At 40.4% G+C, this 18,970-nt stretch overlaps 1 protein-coding gene across 1 annotated transcript; it reads left to right on the top strand.

Moving 5' to 3' along the window:
- The first annotated feature begins 63 nt into the window (after positions 1 to 63).
- Positions 64 to 14,574, top strand: LOC117272097 (uncharacterized). Its single transcript, XM_078172764.1, has 4 exons — positions 64 to 280; positions 3,443 to 3,538; positions 6,920 to 7,032; positions 8,667 to 14,574. The coding sequence occupies exons 3-4, from the start codon at positions 6,933 to 6,935 to the stop codon at positions 13,880 to 13,882; spliced, it is 5,316 nt and encodes a 1,771-aa protein (XP_078028890.1). The 5' UTR covers positions 64 to 280; positions 3,443 to 3,538; positions 6,920 to 6,932; the 3' UTR covers positions 13,883 to 14,574.
- The last annotated feature ends 4,396 nt before the right edge of the window (positions 14,575 to 18,970 follow it).

The following is an 18,970-nucleotide window of genomic DNA, read 5'->3' on the forward strand; positions in this document are numbered from 1 at the left end:
CCTGTGTATCTCAGCCCTCTGGTCACTGATCCTACTGTTATCTCTCAGAGAGTAAGAGGGAGAGGAGAACAAGATTCACTTCATCCATCCATCCACCTCCTAATTGATTAATATGATTTATTCATTTATTGAGGCATGACTCAGCACAGAATGAAGCCACACCACAGTGCATGTGTGTGTGTGTGTGTGTGTGTGTGTGTGCACAGTGCATATAAAAGGAGCTACAGAGTCAGCTGAAGCAGCACTCCTCCTCCCCTCCTGATCAGAGACAAACTAAACGGTAAGTTGCTGAACACACTGAGCTGTTACTCTGTTTATGTGATGCTGAAGGTTGTCGGTGCCTGAACGTGACTGCATGATTTTATTTAAAGTTACACTAGGGCGACCATATTTTGATTTCCAAAAAAGAGGACACTCGGCCGGCCACGACATAGCCTACTTAAATGATACTCGCAGTTTACTCAAAGATGCCTTATCATTTAAATATATTTAAAATTTATATGTACGGATAGAAAATTCAGTTATATTACAAAATAATATCTCTCAAAGACAGAAATTCAGATAGGCCCCAATAGGGGACACATACACACACTAGAGTGTGGCGATCCGAGCCCGACGGTACCTGACGGGTCGGGCCGGGTTTGGTCAGAAATGTAGCTATAAATTGTATTGGGGCTCGGGTCGGATTCGGTCAGCTTTCAGTGAAAATGTAGTGTTAAAAAAATAAAATCCTATTGTCTGTCCTGTTTATTGCGTGGGCACTGTTATTTACATGACAACACCTGAACATAACACACACAGACACACATTGGCTGTTTGTTTCTCCCTCTTCCCTCGCTGGAAGCGTTGGATCTCCCGCCTCCCGCTCCCGTCTCAAACACGGAGGTCTCCCTCTCCGCTGAGCACGCCCAGCCTGTTAAATAGCCTGTAACCGTAACAACTGTGTGACACAAACTCAGTGCTTTGGTCATTAAATAATGTCGGGCTCGGTTTGGGTTCAGACAGAAATATATGGCCCGTGCCGCACTCTAACACACACACACACACACACACACACGGAAAACCGGACATTATCATCAGTTTATAAAAAAACCCTGGATGCCCCGGACGGGTCCATCCCACTCTCATGAACGCAATATCTCTAGGACACCTCGATCATTTTTTCAAATTTGGCGCAAACTCAAAATCAAGGTTACTTTGACCTTATCTGTCTCATTCTTGTGAAAATTATATCTCAAGAACACCTTTAAGGATTTCTTTCAAATTAGGCACCAACGTCCACTTGGACTCAACAATGAACTGCTCAGAATTTGGTGAAGGTGAGGTCGAGGTCACAGTGACCTCACAAACATGTTTTTGGCCAAACCACAATAAAAAATTCACACAAATGTCTGACAGGATAAAACTGTAAAGGGATGACATTTTATATCCCAAAGGTCAAAGGTCAGCTTCACTGTGACATCATAATGTTCTGCATAAAATTTTTCTGTCCATTACTCAGTGTCATATCTCAGAAACAGAAGGGGAGACATTTGGTCAGATACTGAATTGGTGACTCTAATCTTGAAACTGTGCTGATTGTATAGATCTTCTGTGCGTGAAGCATTCATGTTTTCACTGACATGGATGGAGACTGGAACTACAACGAGTCTAGCTTAGACAAGTTTGAGGAAATACGTAGTATTTGGCACCCAGTTTGAGTTTTGTTGAAGCATGTTTCCTGTCTTACACAGTTGATGCCGGTGTGAAAAGGAGCATTATTTGATTCTATTTATTGTATTTCTTTGGCAGACTAGGCCTAAGTCAGCCTAACTAGGGGCTGGTACAGGGCAAGCCTGAGCCAGCCCTAACTATAAGCTTTATCAAAGAGGAAAGTCTTAAGTCTAGTCTTAAATGTGGAGACGGTGTCTGCCTCCCGGACCGTAACAGGAAGATGATTCCACAGGAGAGGAGCCTGATAGCTGAAGGCTCTGGCTCCTGATCTACTTTTGGAGACTTTAGGGACCACGAGTAACCCTGCGTTCTCAGAGCGCAGTGTTCTGGTGGGATAATATGGCACTATGAGCTCTCTAAGATATGACGGAGCTTGACCATTTAGAGCTTTATAAGTTAACAGTAGGATTTTAAATTCAATTCTGGATTTTACAGGGAGCCAGTGCAGAGAAGCTAAAACAGGAGAAATATGATCTCGTTTCTTAGTTCCTGTTAGTACACGTGCTGCTGCATTCTGAATTAGCTGGAGAGTTTTTAAGGACTTACTAGAGCTACCTGATAATAGAGAGTTACAGTAATCCAGCCTTGAGGTAACAAAAGCGTGGACCAATTTTTCTGCATCTTTTCGGGTCAGGATAGGCCTAATTTTCGCAATATTATGCAGATGGAAAAAATGCAGTCCGTGAAGTATATGAACATATGAATGCTGAGCTGAACCATTATGGGTTTTTTTTTCCCCCAAACTCAACCACATAACTAACCTATTACTCACTGAAATACACATAAACACGAGTTGTTTTACCAATGTTGAAAATAATTTTGAAAAAGACTGTATGCATCTAACAAACACAAACTGTACATCTGAACAAGACGTGTTTCGAAAAGACACAATGCATTTAACAAGAGTAAACTGACCTGCTGTCCCTCAGTGTCAACAATAAACGCAGGAGAATGCCCAGCATGTAATTTGTAGATGTGAACAACACTGACCAAAAGGTGATATGTGACAAGTTGGGATAGAGACAGGTTGGTAGTGCAGACTCTTCCTGCACACTAACACCATCAACAGCTTGACTGTCTAACACTATAGCTGTACTTATAAAAAGGTTGCATATTTTTAACACAGATAAATATATTGGAGTTCTGTCCATTGTGTGTAAATGATACTGTGTACAACCCTTCAAACTATCAGCTTCTCAGGAGCCCACAAAATCCTTCAAGTGAAATCATAAAAGTGACTCCAGAAATTCCAAGCACAGTTTCTGGAGTCAAACAATTGGTCTTCGACTGCAGACAGAGGCACATAAAAGCTGTCGTCTCAGTTTTTGCCAGCTGAAATTTAAACTGTCACTGGCAGATTTTAACAACAGCTCTGATGTCAAAGTCACGCTACCTCATCACAGGTTACACTTAACAAAAACGCAACAATTACAAGACAATGAGATCTCTAGGCTGAATAAATATAACTCCATGCAGCCTGTTGCTGTTTGTTACTTGAGAAGACATCAAGGAACGTCAGCCTTTGGACACTTAAACTCTCACAGTCATGTGTTCCTTTGCAGTGCCAACTATCAGATGACATGTAGGGTCAATGATATATGGGGTAATGTTTTAAAATATATCAATTATCCTAACAATGATCATAAAGATAGAAGAGGTCTTTAAACACAATTACTGCACCATAAACAGAGCTGTGTTTCACAGGGACATTGTTCTTTTTCTATTTCAGGAGTTTTGGGGATGAAGATTTAAATCCTGAGCAACAGAAGTCACAACAGCTCTTGGATCCTAAACCAGAAGACTTGACTGTGAACAGCCAGCAGAGGTTTTCAATAAATCAGTTTTACTTGATGACTTACTTGTATTACTTGATTTCAACAGTTTTATGTTAAGTAAAAATGTAATTAGGGTTGCAGCAATATACTGGTTTCAATGTTTACGTGATATAAACGATGACGATCATCAAACTGTGTACATTTGCTTATCTACGATATTGAAAAAAAAATGCAATTGGACGTTAAATCTCCCCTTTATTTTAGTTATTTTGTAAGGGGAGACTTTTTACACAGCCTCCATTAACAAAATGGTCTCAAATTACAATTATAGTGATAGAATGTTTGTTAAGCCAACAATAACCCTTCAGTTTTCATTCCTGTAGAGGTCATTCTGACTGTTAATAAGATAATTTTTTTAATACTGTGATACCACGAAACTGCAATATTTTCTGAGACGGTTATCGTACCATGACACCTCTACCTTGACCTATGGCTAAGCCACGCCCCCCTCCACTCACTCGGACAAACTATCAACATTCAGTGACCGGCGCTATAGAGTGTGCCAGGGCTGACGTCAAAACCTGGAAGTTTAGTATTGCACTGGTTCCCGGAAGAGAAAGTGAATGTGATTTTTGCATTGCGTTTTGGATTATTTCAGAAAATAAGCTCTGTGGCTAACACAAGTTTATGATACTTACAGGTTTTGTTCAGCGAGATAATCTTCACATATGAACACCTTTCATACCACATTTGAAGCTTAAATGCGATCGCCAGAAGTAAAAAGCTAACGTTAGGCTTTAACGGACTACATGACTACTCCACGGTTGCATGACTCTTGACGTCACCGCCACTAAGCTTTCAACTGATGTCGGCTGCTTTATTTTAAAAACATTGTATAATGGGGAAATCGGACTGTTTAAGCTAAATAAGAAGCTGTAATGGCGGACTGCCAGCACTCTCGCCTGTTCGGGAGTGATGGCGTTTAATGTCCGCAACAGGATTTGTAGTCGTATTGAGCAGCTTGTTAGCAACCCCCTTTTTTACGACACCTAAAAGCTTCAAAATTCACAAGTAGGGTATTTACTGACGTATTTTATGTCGTAGAACAAAACCTGAAACTTCCTTAAGCTTTTGTTAACCACAGACCTTATTTGAGGCATTTCACCAAAATCCCATTCAAAAAACGTATTGACTTTTAGACGAGAGAACCGGAAGTGCTAAAAGCGCTAACGGAGTTCCGGGTTTACTGGCACACTCTATGGCAGGTGTCATATGGGGTGTCGTTTGTAAAGTGGCTCACGCTGAAAATAACATCAACATTTTGCCACATTTAGCTTCAAACAATGTTTAAAAAAGTGTTGTGAATTTTTTAACGTCACCTTTTACCACATTTACAGCAATATTTGTTAACTTAGAAATATATTACATAGTTAAATCTAAATATTAAATGTGGCACCTAAATGTTAAATGTTAAATCTAAATATTAAATCTAAATGTTAAATCTAAAGTACACGTCAAATAAAATTTCTCCAAACATGTTTCTTGTTATTTTAGGTAGTTATTATCACACTAATGTATGTTCAAGTGTTCATTTCCCCCGATAAGTTGGTTTTAATTTGTTATTTGATTCTATAAACACAGTCTGACCATCTTGAGCTTTTATTTTGGTACTTCCGGTGACCGGCAGTGTGAATTTGCATATTAGCTAAATATTTAGTTTCACCCAGAACATTTAGATTTAACATTTAACATTTAGATTTATATTTAGCATTTATATTTAACATTTAGATTTAGATTTAATATTTAGATTTAACATTTATATTTATATTTAGCATTTAGATTTAACATTTATATTTAGATTTATATTTAGCATTTAGATTTAACATTTAGATTTAACATTTATATTTATATTTATATTTAATATGTAGATTTAGATTTAGCATTTAGATTTAATATTTAGATTTAACATTTAACATTTAGGTGCCACATTTAATATTTAGATTTAACTATTTAATATATTTCTAAGTTAACAAATATTGCTGTAAATGTGGTAAAAGGTGACGTTAAAAAATTCACAATACTTTTTTAAACATTGTTTGAAGCTAAATGTGGCAAAATGTTGATGTTATTTTCAGCGTGAGACACTTTACAAACGGCACCCCATAGTGTCACAGTACACGGCATTTCGCAGGAGGCAGGTGATGATTTTTGGGGACATAACGATAAGATGTCATTGAGTAACCAAAAGGGCCTAAACTACGCATTGGAGGGATATATTCATCATTTTATTGTTAAGAAGGTCGATGAAAAGCTTAAATTACAAGCCAAAATTTACAGGTCACAGTGTATGCTTGTGAACCGCATCTCGTTGCCGTCACCATCAAAGACAACAAGTTAAAGTGCCACTGAAGTTAAGGTTTTTGGCTCAGAATATGAGAAAAGGATAACGGCCTTTTTACCATCTTTACCAAGAGTGTCTCTCCGTTAGTTTGGTGCTACAGTATTTACACTGAATCATTCAGCATAACGTTTGCCAACCTTTGTTATCTCTGCCATTACAGATAAGTTAATGAAGCTAAGCTCCAGAAGTTAACGTTAGCTTAACTAGAGCCCTTTGGACAACAGCTAACAATGATGTACGATCACCAAAGTACAAAACTAGAACAAAATAGGCTAATGATGCGAGTTTAACCGCTGGAATATTTGTTTTTACTCGCAACATTCACGCAAGTAACAGTGTGTTCACACCGCTAGTAAATCAGACAAGTATGCCGGCTGGAAAGCAAGCTACATCGGTTGTGCTAACTGGGGCTAATGCTAGTGCTAACTTTGTTGATAGAAACGTACAGCCGACAGTTGGAATCAGTTTTCAAAACTTACCAGGCAGATCGACCTCCTCACTCACTTTCCTCCATGCCAGGTCTTTCTTGGTCTGAAGCTTATAATTTGGGGACGTAACGTCATAAAGCTCAGGGTGGCCACAAACAGCTATTATTAGCTTGTCCTCCATTTTCGGAACAACGCGGGGCAATTGTTGACCACTGAGGTCCATCCAAATCTCAATGCTGATAGGCTGCCCCGACACAGCATCAAGTGAATATTTTGCTCGAGGTCAATATTTTGAACTTGCGCGAAGAGGCGAATGACGCGAATTCCGCGTTTGCTCCATTCGCGTCGCACCATTTGTGTCATTCGCACCGTTGGCACAAATTTGCGTCTATTCGCGTCTTTACATTGACTTTGTGTGTAATCTTATCGCGCAAAAAATTCGCCTCGCGCCCGGTGTGAACACACTGTAACACCTAAATGTTTACATTTAGTAATCTTCTCAATATTCTGTCATTGTAAATGCTTGCACAACTTTACAAGGTGAAAGATAAATAACAGGTTGGACTGAGGGAGAAGAGTGATGCTGTCATCTGTTGTCTTAGTTTGTGCAGAGTGATGGGCCACAAAGCAGTTGGTACGATTGAGATGGCAGCACTCAGTCGGCCTTTCAGCCTTGGGATGCTGTACGACTGCCGCCATGAAAAATTCATTCCTGGTAAGAACGGACCTGTAGAATACTGAATGCATCACAACTGGAGATTAAAGTCAGAATTCTGAGTTTCAATTTTTTTACATACAGTCCTAAAGCTGAAAACACACTGCCGTGGTGCAGTGCATCCTCCGACACTTGTCAAGTCCCACCCCTAGCACACACTGGACGTTTTGCGCAGACAATGACGCAAAGTTATTGTTTCTGAAAAATGTGTACCTCTCCCATCTCTGCATTAGCTTAAAATCATGTGTGGACACCCTTAATAATAAAAGTTGATTTCTCACCTAAGTGAGAAATCTCCAGAGCTATGACTCACCAGGTAATATCTTTTAGGCCATGGTCTCTATAATGACAGGACTGTGGGTCATTTCAGGATATTTCTCTACCTCAACAAGTCTCTCCTCATCCATTCTTCATCACACATGAGACACAGCAACAGCTACAGAGTTCTCTTAATACCTCCATGGTGAGGAGAGGAGTCGAGCTGCCATAGGAGCAAAGGAAAAGAGCTGCTACAGGAGCAGGTGTGCATGAGTGGAGAGCAAGTGGGGGAATAATGCATTCAATTCTGGGGGTGGCGAGGCTTGAAATAGGACAGTGGCATGAAGTACTGCAGGGTGGCACGTCCAGGAGCGCCAACATGTGTTTAGCCACTGGCTGTGTGGGACTGTACATGACACGTGCTGTTTGCTGCCGGTGTGTTTCGGCCTTCAGAAAGTTGGCAGGGCTCAATGTTCAGGTTCAATGAGGTCATATAAAAGCTCCACTCCAGCCTGTGTTACTGTCTGTTTTTCAACGTTCTTCCTCAAACAGAGAATGCGGGTGGGGTTAACAGCATCCAACACTATTCTATGCAAAGTAAAATACTTCACTGCTGGACAAATTAAAAAATGCAACTGCTGCAAATCAACCCCAGCCACCCATGTTCACATGATGTGGTTACGCAGCAAAATCAAGGAATTCTGGCTTAAAGTCTTTTCACTAATTTGGACCTGCATCTCTGTTGTATTGCCTTTGCTACGTTTCTTGCCCAATGCCTGATTCTTTTAAAATAATTTAAAAAAAACCTTTTCACCCAGCATTACGCAATGGATCCATGACTTTTGTTCTTCATTAAATTAGGAGAGGTTCTTTGAGGGGTTCCACAAACAGATTTTAAAAACTATGGAACCCTTTTCTGGTTTATATTAGAAACAGCATCCAGATGCCTACTGGTCCTTAAACTGTCTCAACCAGTCTTCACACCCCTTCTCCTACTGTAGAATGTAAAACTCATCACAAGATCGATTTATATGCCCTTGTTATCGTGACTTTTCATTGCTTACAATTTTAACCACCATTTGTTTGTATGCATTCAGTTAGGTTAGTGTATAAAAATGTATTGTGAAACTATTTTTTACTTATTTTCCTTTTCATATATTGGTGAACAGTGTTGCTAATCAACTCTGTCAGATAATGACCCTGGAATACATAAAAGATAAGACTGGATGGATATTCTAGTATGGTGTAGGGAATGCTGATGCTTTCAAGATGAATGTACACTTATATCATACAATGTGCACTTTTATTTTTCTGTTCCATGGTACTTTGAATACAGTTTCTATGCTGTTATTCATAATTGTTTCCTTCTTTTGCAGGTATGACATTGTGGAACTATGATGACCTTGTAAATCATATTGGAGAGAGTCCACAACAGCACAATGATTTTGAGATAGTTGCATCTGAATCCATTGAGGACAAATCTTCAGCTCTAAATGTTGAGGGATCACTGAAGGCAAGTTTAGTTTTTGGACTCATTGAGCTTGAAGGATCGGCCAAATACCTGCGTGATAACAGGACTTTCAAAAATCAAGCCAGAGTGACACTGAAATACGAAGCCACCACAAAGTTCCAGGAACTGTCAATGAATCACCTTGGAATTAAAAATGTCAAGTATCCAGATGTTTTTACGAAAGGAATAGCAACACATGTGGTCACAGCTATTCTTTATGGGGCACAAGCCTTTTTTGTCTTTGACCGTGAAGTGTCCGACATGATAAATCGTGAGGAAGCTGAGGGCTTCTTGAGAGGCATGATAAAGAAGATTCCCTTCCTAAAGACTGAAGGTGACCTTTCCCTGAAATTGGAGGAGAAAGACTTCAAAAAAGTTGAGGAATTCTCCTGCAAATTCCATGGAGACTTTTTACTTGAGAAAACTCCTTCAACCTTTCAGGATGCTATACAAGTCTACCAAAGTCTGCCAAAATTACTGGGACCCAACGGAGAAAATGCTGTACCAGTGAAGGTCTGGCTGTTGCCACTGACGAGTTTAGATCCTTCTGCCACTAAGTTCGTATATGAGATAAGTGATGGGTTTGTAAAAGAAGTCCAGGCTGTCCTGGAGGACTTCAGTGAGCTGGAAATAAGGTGCAATGATATACTGAGAGCCACTGCACAGCAGTTCCCACAGATTGGCAAAAAGATTGAAACCTTTAAAGAAGTGTGCTCAGAGTTCAAGCTTGAATTCCAAAGTAACCTGGCAAAGAAACTTCGAGGAGGAGGAGAAGAGAAAGAGGCTGAGCTCACAGAGATCCTGAAGAAGAGAGATTCTCCTTTCAACAGCAAAGACCTGAACGAGTGGATGGACTGTAAAGAGAGAGAAATCTCTAACTTAAAGTCTTTCACCAACATGATGAAAAACACCAAGATCGTTCCATCTCAAAATCACCTCTACAAAGAAACTCACAGTGCAGAGCATGCAGTGTGTTTTGTTTTCACCTCACTGGACTATGCCGAACCCTTCCTCTCAGCTTTATCAAACTACTTGAAACAAACACCAAAAACAAACGACACTAAAGATCTGCATACTGATGATGTAGAGAGGGAACAATGGTACACCTCAAATGAAGTTTTAGATGGAATGAGGCATAAAGCAAAGCTCTTCAGTGACTTCGCAGAGGCCAACAAGGAGAACAAGAACATTAAGTTCTTGACAGTTGGTTCAACAAATGAGACACAGAAAGATTCAAGCATCTACCTTTATAAAGACGGCCGCTGTGTCAGTGAGAACTTTGAGCCGCCTTCAAAGTCTGAAACAGTGACAGTCACTGAAACAAACCACAACAGTGTGACACTGAAGATTTCTCCACCAAAGTTTGGAGCAGAGAACATCACCTCCTACTCTGTTGAGTACTGTGTCAGTGGAGATGATGGATGGAAACAGAAGACGGCATCAGAAGCTGAAGAAGTCACAGTGAGTGATCTGAGTCCTAACACAGAGTACATGTTCAGGTGCAGAGCAGTGACCTCAGCAGGTGTTGGACCAGCCAATGAAGTCAGTGGTTCCATTAAAACCTTACCCTGCAGCCCTCCTGGAAAACCTCAAGTTGAACAATACTCAAGTGAGATATCAGTCAGCTGGGAGAAACCTGCTGAGGTTGGACAGAATGTCCACATTTTGAGCTACATCGTGGAGTACGCCAAAAAAGACAACAGTCTGAAAGAGGAAGATCTCCAATGGAGCCAAAAGATGGCAGGAGCTGAGAGGGTGATCATTTCAGGTCTTCAGCCAGAGACAGAATATGTTGTCAGGGTCAGATGTGATTGTGGTGAAACTGGAGGAAGCAAAGAAAGCATCACTATTACTGTCTGCACAACACAAGATGTGCAGGTATTACAGGACGTTCTGAAGGACTTAACTGATCTGGAAATCAGGTGCAAAGATGCAGTTAACAGCACCACTGTGAAGCAGTTTCCACAGATTGCCCAAAAAATTGAAACTTTTAAAAAGCTGTGCACTGAATACAAGCTGACCTTCCCACAGAGGTTGACAATTCTGAGAGGAGAATCGAAGGCTGTGGTCATGGACATGATGAAAATGAGAAATTCCTCTCCTTTCATTGAGACAGATCTGTGCAAGTGGATGGACTGTAAAGAGAGAGAAATCTTTAACTTAAAGTCTTTCACCGACATGATGACAAACACCAAGATCATCCCATCTCAAAATCATCTGTATAAAGAAATTCACAGTGCAGAGCATGCAGTGTGTTTTGTTTTCACCTCACTGGACTATGCCGAACCCTTCCTCTCAGCTTTATCAAACTACCTGAAACAAACACCAAAAACAAACGACACTAAAGATCCACATACTCGTGATGTAGAGAGGGAACAATGGTACACCTCAAAAGAAGTTTTAGATGCAGTAAGTCACAAAGCAAAGCTCTTCAGTGACTTTGCAGAGGCCAACAAGGAGAACAAGAACATTAAGTTCTTAACAGTTGGTTCAACAAATGAGACACAGAAAGGTTCAAGCATCTACCTTTATAAAGACGGCTTTTCAGTCAGTGAGAACTTTGAGCTGCCTTCAAAGCCTGAAACAGTGACAGTCACTGAAACAAACCACAAGAGTGTGACACTGAAGATTTCTCCACCAAAGTTTGGAGCAGAGAACATCACCTCCTACTCTGTTGAGTACTGTGTCAGTGGAGACAATGGATGGAAACAGAAGACGGCATCAGAAGCTGAAGAAGTCACAGTGAGTGATCTGAGTCCTAACACAGAGTACATGTTCAGGTGCAGAGCAGTGACCTCAGCAGGTGTTGGACCAGCCAATGAAGTCAGTGGTTCCATTAAAACCTTACCCTGCAGCCCTCCTGGGAAACCTCAAGTTGAACCAAATTCAAGTGAGATATCAGTCAGCTGGGAGAAACCTGCTGAGGTTGGACAGAATGTCCACATTTTGAGCTACATCGTGGAGTACGCCAAAAAAGACAACAGTCTGAAAGAGGAAGATCTCCAATGGAGCCAAAAGATGGCAGGAGCTGAGAGGGTGATCATTTCAGGTCTTCAGCAAGAGACAGAATATGTTGTCAAGGTCAGATGTGATTGTGGTGAAGCTGGCAGGAGCAAAAAAAGCATCACTGTTACTGTCTGCACAACACAAGATGTGCAGGTATTACAGGACGTTCTGAAGGACTTAACTGATCTGGAAATCAGGTGCAAAGATGCAATTAACAGCACCACTGTGAAGCAGTTTCCACAGATTGCCCAAAAAATTGAAACTTTTAAAAAGCTGTGCACTGAATACAAGCTGACTTTCCCACAGAGGTTGACAATTCTGAGAGGAGAATCGAAGGCTGTGGTCATGGACATGATGAAAATGAGAAATTCCTCTCCTTTCAATGAAACAGATCTGTGCAAGTGGATGGACTGTAAAGAGAGGGAAATCCACATCCTAAGAGCTTTCACTGACATCATGCAAAACACAAATATTGTCCCCTCAGAAGATGCCTTTCAAAGGGAAATTGTCAGTGCAGAGCATGCAGTGTGTTTTGTTTTTACCTCACTCGGGAGTACTGACCCGTACCTCTCAACTTTATCAAACTACTTAACAGAGACACCCAAACCAGACGAACCTCGAGATCCACATACTGATGATGTAGAGAGGGAACAATGGTACCTTTCAGATGAAGTAAAAGATACATTAAGGCATCAAGCAAAGCTCTTCAGTGACTTTGCAGAGGCCAACAAGGAGAACAAGAACATTAAGTTCTTGACATTTGGTTCGACAAATGAGACACAGAAAGGTTCAAGCATCTACCTTTATAAAGGTTACTTTGAGCCACCTTCAAAGCCTGAAACAGTGACAGTCACTGAAACAAACCACAACAGTGTAACACTGAAGATTTCTCCACCAAAGTTTGGAGCAGAGAACATCACCTCCTACTCTGTTGAGTACTGTGTCAGTGGAGACGATGGATGGAAACAGAAGACGGCATCAGAAGCTGAAGAAGTCACAGTGAGTGATCTGAGTCCTAACACAGAGTACATGTTCAGGTGCAGAGCAGTGACCTCAGCAGGTGTTGGACCAGCCAATGAAGTCAGTGGTTCCATTAAAACCTTACCCTGTTGCCCTCCTGGGAAACCTCAAGTTGAACCAAAGTTAAGGGAGATTAAACGTCTTGCTGATGCTGTTAAAGAAAAAAGCAAACTGCTAAAACCCCAGACAGGGTCTCTGCCTGTTTATAAAGTTCCCCTGAAAGAAGAACAAATCAATGTCACTGGGTGCAAGCGTTTCAGTTTCGGGAAATGGTCCAGTAAACCCAATCGCACCATTATGGTTTTTGGAGCAGCCGGAGCTGGGAAGTCAACTCTCATCAATGGGATGATCAATTACATTCTGGGTGTCGAATGGGAGGATTCATATCGGTTTAAGTTAGTTGATGAGAGTCAGTCAAAATCACAAGCTCACAGTCAGACATCTGACGTCACTGTGTACAAACTCAACCACCAGGAGGGGTTTAAAATAGAGCACTCACTGACCATTGTTGACACTCCAGGGTTTGGAGATACAAGAGGCATAGAAAGAGACAGAGAGATCCTTCATCAGCTAAGTAAAGTCTACTCTGATGAGCTCGGTGTCAGTGAAGTTGATGCTATTTGTTTTGTAGCTCAGGCTGCTTTAACACAACTCACACCATCACAGGAATATGTGTTTGAATCCCTGCTCTCAATCTTTGGTAAAGATGTGGCAGAAAACATCCGGGTTCTCGTGACCTTTGCAGACGGCATGCACCCAGCAGTCCTAGAGGCAATCAATGCTTCAGGTGTTCCATGTCCTAAAACAGAGGACGGGCTGCCAGTTCACTTCAAGTTCAACAATTCAGCGTTGTTTACAGACAAATTATCCGCAGCAAGCAGCATGAGTGGAGATGAATCAGAGGAAGACGGACACTTTGAAAAGATGTTTTGGGACATGGGGGCTAAAAGCATGAAGACATTCTTTGTTGCTTTGAACATCATGAAAACTAAAAGGTTGACAACGCCTCTCATTGGAATTTTAAGGTTCCATCTGCGAGCAGTGTTGAGACGTTGAACTTCAAAGTTTTTGCATACCAAATAGATAAAGTGGAACAAGTGTATTTGATACATGAAAATAACAGACAACCTAAATGTATTCCAAAATGTACAGTATCAAAATCCTATCGCATTTGGAAATGGGGTCAAACTTAGACAGAACCTGTTAATCCTGAGAACTCTGCTCAGAGTTGTGAGGTTAAATTTTGCCAAACATGAAAAGAAGCAAGGGCTTTCAGGGAACACAAACAGTTTCCTCATAATTTTTTTTTAAATTAGTGTTGTAACAGACTAAACGTCTGCTTTGTTGTCATATCACCAAAACAGTTTGGTGGTTGTAGTAATCATGTGTCCATGTATTATTTTGTTGAGTAATGTCACTTTGATTTTCTGTTGTTGGAACAGGGTGGACTTTGACAAAGCTGTGTGATTAAATTTTGTGCTGGAACCATTAACTTCATGACATCAATACCACCACACTAAAGGTTTAGCTGCAAACTTTTAACTTTAAAAATGTAATTATGTTTTTTTGTTTTCTATTCCAATCATTTCAATTCTATTTTTTTTCCTTTGAGATCTGAAGTTAATGTTCATAATGACTTCTTATACTGATGTGCATCAAATTACATGTTATTGTCCTGCTGGTGGCTCCTGCTAAATGATGGAGAAATATTATGATTTGTAAACAATAAATCAAATCGGATGTGTGTAGATACTGCCTCAAGTGCTGTCTGTTGTCCTCTCATGTGTCATTGTGCACGTTGGCCCTCTGCAGCTAACTGTTGTCAAAGTGTTAAATCATAATTTTCAAGAACACATTTGTGTTTCATGTTATCACAAAATTTGTCATTTAAATGAAAAATGACAAAAAACAATAGAATCACTGACTGGCTCATCTTATTTAGATTTTATAATCCTGCCATGACAAAGTCTGAGGATTACCAAGAGAAAATAGAAACTTCATACAAAATAATTCCCAAAAAATTATTTAAATAAATAAATCTTTAAAATGACCAATAGATACCTATGTTAACATCAGGTAACCAAAACTGTTCTCCGGTTCTTGCATTGTTATTTAAGTGTTAGCCTGTCAGGTCTGAAAATTATTATTCTAATAAAATAATGATACTAATAATACCAATACTACTAATAATATAATAATAATAGTAATAATAATAATAATATAAACTTTATTTATTTAGCACCTTTCATAAAAGAAACGCAGCCCAAAGTCCTTTTCAATAAGAGCATTATAAGCACTCAGTACTTCATATGAAGACTTTACACTACAGACTTTATATGGAGAAAGAAAAGTTTTACATATTTCAATACTGGAAGGAAGATTTAGTCTGCCAGATATTTATCCTCCAAACCTTTTTTCATATTCACTTTCAAAAGGAAGAACAATAAGCTCTGTTAATTTTACAATCAATAACCATTGCCCCCCCCCCACTTTTACCCTCCTGCCACATTATTTTTCAGCCGAATCAAGGGTCCCTATATTACATTACTTATGGTAAAAAAGACTTTCACTCTTCACTTCCACTCATACCGTAGGTAAAATACAGAGAGGGGCCATAGAGAGAAAGATACAGCCTCCAGCAGGCACTCAATTGTGCGCACCTGTTACTGCCTCACCAGCCCAGTAAAGCCTGGAGCATCCTCGGTAGGCTCCGGGTAGACTCTCAGCCATCTGGCTCTATCCAACAGCACCGAGCGGTAATCTCCACTAACCCTGGCACCGTATTGTAAGAACTCCCCAGTTATAAAAAATAGAAATAAATCAAAAAGCGAGCCAAATAGTAGGCCTATCTGGTTTGCAATCAAATATTTTTTTCTCAATGGCCCCTCCGCGGCTCCATAGTACACAAACATAAAACAAAAAATAAAGAATCTGAATTTAAACTCAGTTTGTCTGACTTACATTTATCTCTTTCATATCATGAATGCATAGATCGATGCTTTTGATGTGATATGCAGCCTGCCTGACTACATAGGCTACAGAGGCCCTAGACCTGCTGCACTCAGAGGTGGAGCGGCGTTTTGATCAGGAGGGACTCCGCGTAGCTGCAGGGCGAGAGCAGGCACTTCTTGAGGCAGCTCAGGGGAAACGAGAGCGGCTAATAGAGCTTAGATCGGGCCCAGAAAATCCAGCCCGACCCGGCCCGAGCCCGTGCACCTTATGTCTGGGACAGGATTTTAATTATAACGGGATTTTAATTATGATTTAAACCCGTCATTTTTCAATAAGTTGGCTGTTATAATTAAGAGTATTAAACCACAATTCTTGTTATTTGAATGACAGAAATAGGATCTTAATGAATAGCGCAACACGGAAGCATGATTATGTAATAAAACAGGTGTTTATTTTAGGATCCAGGTGGTGAAGGGCTGTGTGCGCACAATGTTCCAACAGGAGACAGCCCTCCATTCCGAAACACCGCCGTTCCAAACCAGCCCCACTCCAAAATTGATTTTCAATCAAGTTTGAGAATTGTACTGAGGAGTTTTGCACAGCGGCGACCGGATCTTTGCTCTCAAACCACAAAAAGATGTGATGGCACAACAGTCTCCTTCAGTACATTATTCTATGCTTTCTTTTGATTTTCACATTGGCTAGTCATCCTGTTTAATTTGTCTTCTGATTAAATCGGAACTGTTGAAACAAGTTGTAGGAAGCCTCTGCAAGTAATTGGCACTGTAGAGCCGATGCGCTGCTGGTTCTGCCGGCCTGAATAGAATATAATGTCTATAGCCTTACTGTTGTGTACAGCCTTTATAGACTGAGCTGAGTAGTGATGCGCGGGGCGACCCGTAACCCGCGGGACCCACAAATGGAGCTGCGGGTCGGGCAGCAGTGATCGTCTGTTAAATCGGTCTGTAAATGATATTTTGATATTATTATTATTATTATTACAATCATTAGGCTATTACTGTCACGGCATCCGAAGGTACTGATGCGTTGAGCAGGTGACAGTCCGCGGTCACACTTGTGTCACGCACTCCAGAAACTTGTTGAAACTTTAAACAATAATTTATTGTACAAAACGGGGGAAACAAACATTGACAAAAACGGTTCCATAATTCATATTAAAATTCACAAGATAACGAAAAAACAGCTAGGCCTATATAAAAATATGTAAAAAGAAAAAAGAAAAAAGAATATCGAATACCAAATTTTCATAATGAATACCTACCCATAGAAACGAATATTCGAATATTCAAATATTTGGGTACAGCCCTATCCATAAAGGGTTCAAAGTGTTCAGGTTTCATGCAAACACTGTTAAGAAATAAACTGTTTGCTTTTTTCCTCCCAAGATAAAGTTCATGATTAAATACATTATCTGACTGTTTGTCTTTCTTCACCGTCTTTTTAAAGAGAGAGTACGAGCTGTAACTTGCTGCAAGATACTGCTGCTTTCACTAAAACACACTGGGCCGAATTCACAAAAGGATTGCGTGGCTTTTTTAAAACGGAGCAAACAGATACCGTCTAATTCACAAAGCACGTGCAGAGGGTGAAATGCTCCACTAACTGCGCTGCCAAGCAGATTGCGTCTTGGTGCTCTGGTGTTATTTGCACGTATTTAAATGAGGTAATGTGCATATATTTGGCGGAAAAATTGGCCCTTTCTATGCAAATGAGCCTCATTGATAAACTACGTCTAATTCACTAACACCAGCGCTAATAGCCACACGCAGTTTGAGTGAAGTAAATAACGTCTTTGGAAAGCTGGTGCAAACTGGGCGCTCCTCTGTGGAAGCCTCTCGCCCAGACTTTCCAGTGATCGTGGCAGCAGTGATCGTCTGTTAAATCAGTCTGTAAATAATATTTTTACTTACTTTACTTTAACATTATTATTATAATCATTATTACTTTAATGGCATCCGAAGATACTGATGCGTTGAACAGGTGACAGTCATCGGTCGTTCTCAAAACGCACTTCTGTCACGCACTTCAAAAGCAACTTTCAATAATTTATTTTACGAAACAGGGGAAACAAACGTGAACAAAAACGGTTCCATAATTCATATTAAATTCAAAAGATAATGAAAAAACAGCTACAGGTGAGAGGGAATAGTGATAAAGTGGTCAAACTGGGTCAAATCCACAGCCTCAACCCATCCGACACTGTTAGACTGACTCACCAGCAGACATCACTACATGAGGGGATACAGTATTCAGAATCTGCCATTGTTCTGCCACGGTGTTCTTGGCGCAAAGCCAGCATTTATGCTTTGCCATGTGGCTAATTGCAATCAGGGGCAAACTTCACTCAGCTGCCAAACTTTGTGGGCATGTTTGCGCTGGTATATCATTAGCGCAATATCCTTTGTGAATAGGACGTTAAGACGGAGCTCACACTCAACTCAGGCTGTACTTCAATCCCTGATCACTACGCACCTTTAACTAGTCCCTATTATTAACTGGACATTACACAGGTAGCCACGCCCACACGGTGACAAGCCCCAGACACACAGCACTTTTACGCCCCCCCACTTCTGAAATGAATCCGGCGTGCCTGACTGGGTGGCCAGTCCGAAAAGCACTTATTTATGAAAAAATCCTTGGATAGCTCTTTAAAATTCACCATTAAGCTGGTCTACATGGAGCGACGGAGATATAGTGATTGTTGATGATATAATGAATGGAAACAAATTTATCTTTTGGACAGATCTGCAAAAAAAGTACTGTCTGTCTAATCAAGATTCTTTTGAAGTATTTGCAACTCAGACATTTATTCCAAACCATTGATTTTCATTCATCTGAACAGGAGAGCAATTTAGAATCATTAATATTTGACACAGAAACTGATAAGAAGTTAACATGTAAAGTCTACAAAATCTTGCAGAAATCTTACTCAGTTACTACTTTGCTGCAATCTATAATACAGTGGTTGGTGAAGATTCTCAGTCATCCAGGTCATGGTAATCGTAAGTGCTAATATCGTAGGCAACTGGACTTGCTTGCGTCTCTTGAAGACGTTTCGCCTCTCATCCAAGAAGCTTCTTCAGTTCTAAGTGACTGGTACGTAGTTGCAGGCTATAAACCCTGTGTGGGTGGGAACCCTTGCAAACAATGTGAGTCATTAGGGTCAGGTGG

The sequence above is a fragment of the Epinephelus lanceolatus genome, chromosome 12, assembly GCF_041903045.1.
Source record: "Epinephelus lanceolatus isolate andai-2023 chromosome 12, ASM4190304v1, whole genome shotgun sequence".
Classification (NCBI taxonomy): Eukaryota; Metazoa; Chordata; class Actinopteri; order Perciformes; family Serranidae; genus Epinephelus; species Epinephelus lanceolatus.

Excerpts from the sequence above, each read along its gene's own strand:
- LOC117272097 (XM_078172764.1), top strand. The coding sequence starts at position 6,933 with ATGGGCCACAAAGCAGTTGGTACGATTGAGATGGCAGCACTCAGTCGG. Across the intron at positions 7,033-8,666 it reads CCATGAAAAATTCATTCCTG|GTATGACATTGTGGAACTAT; the intron begins GTAAGAACGGAC and ends CTTCTTTTGCAG.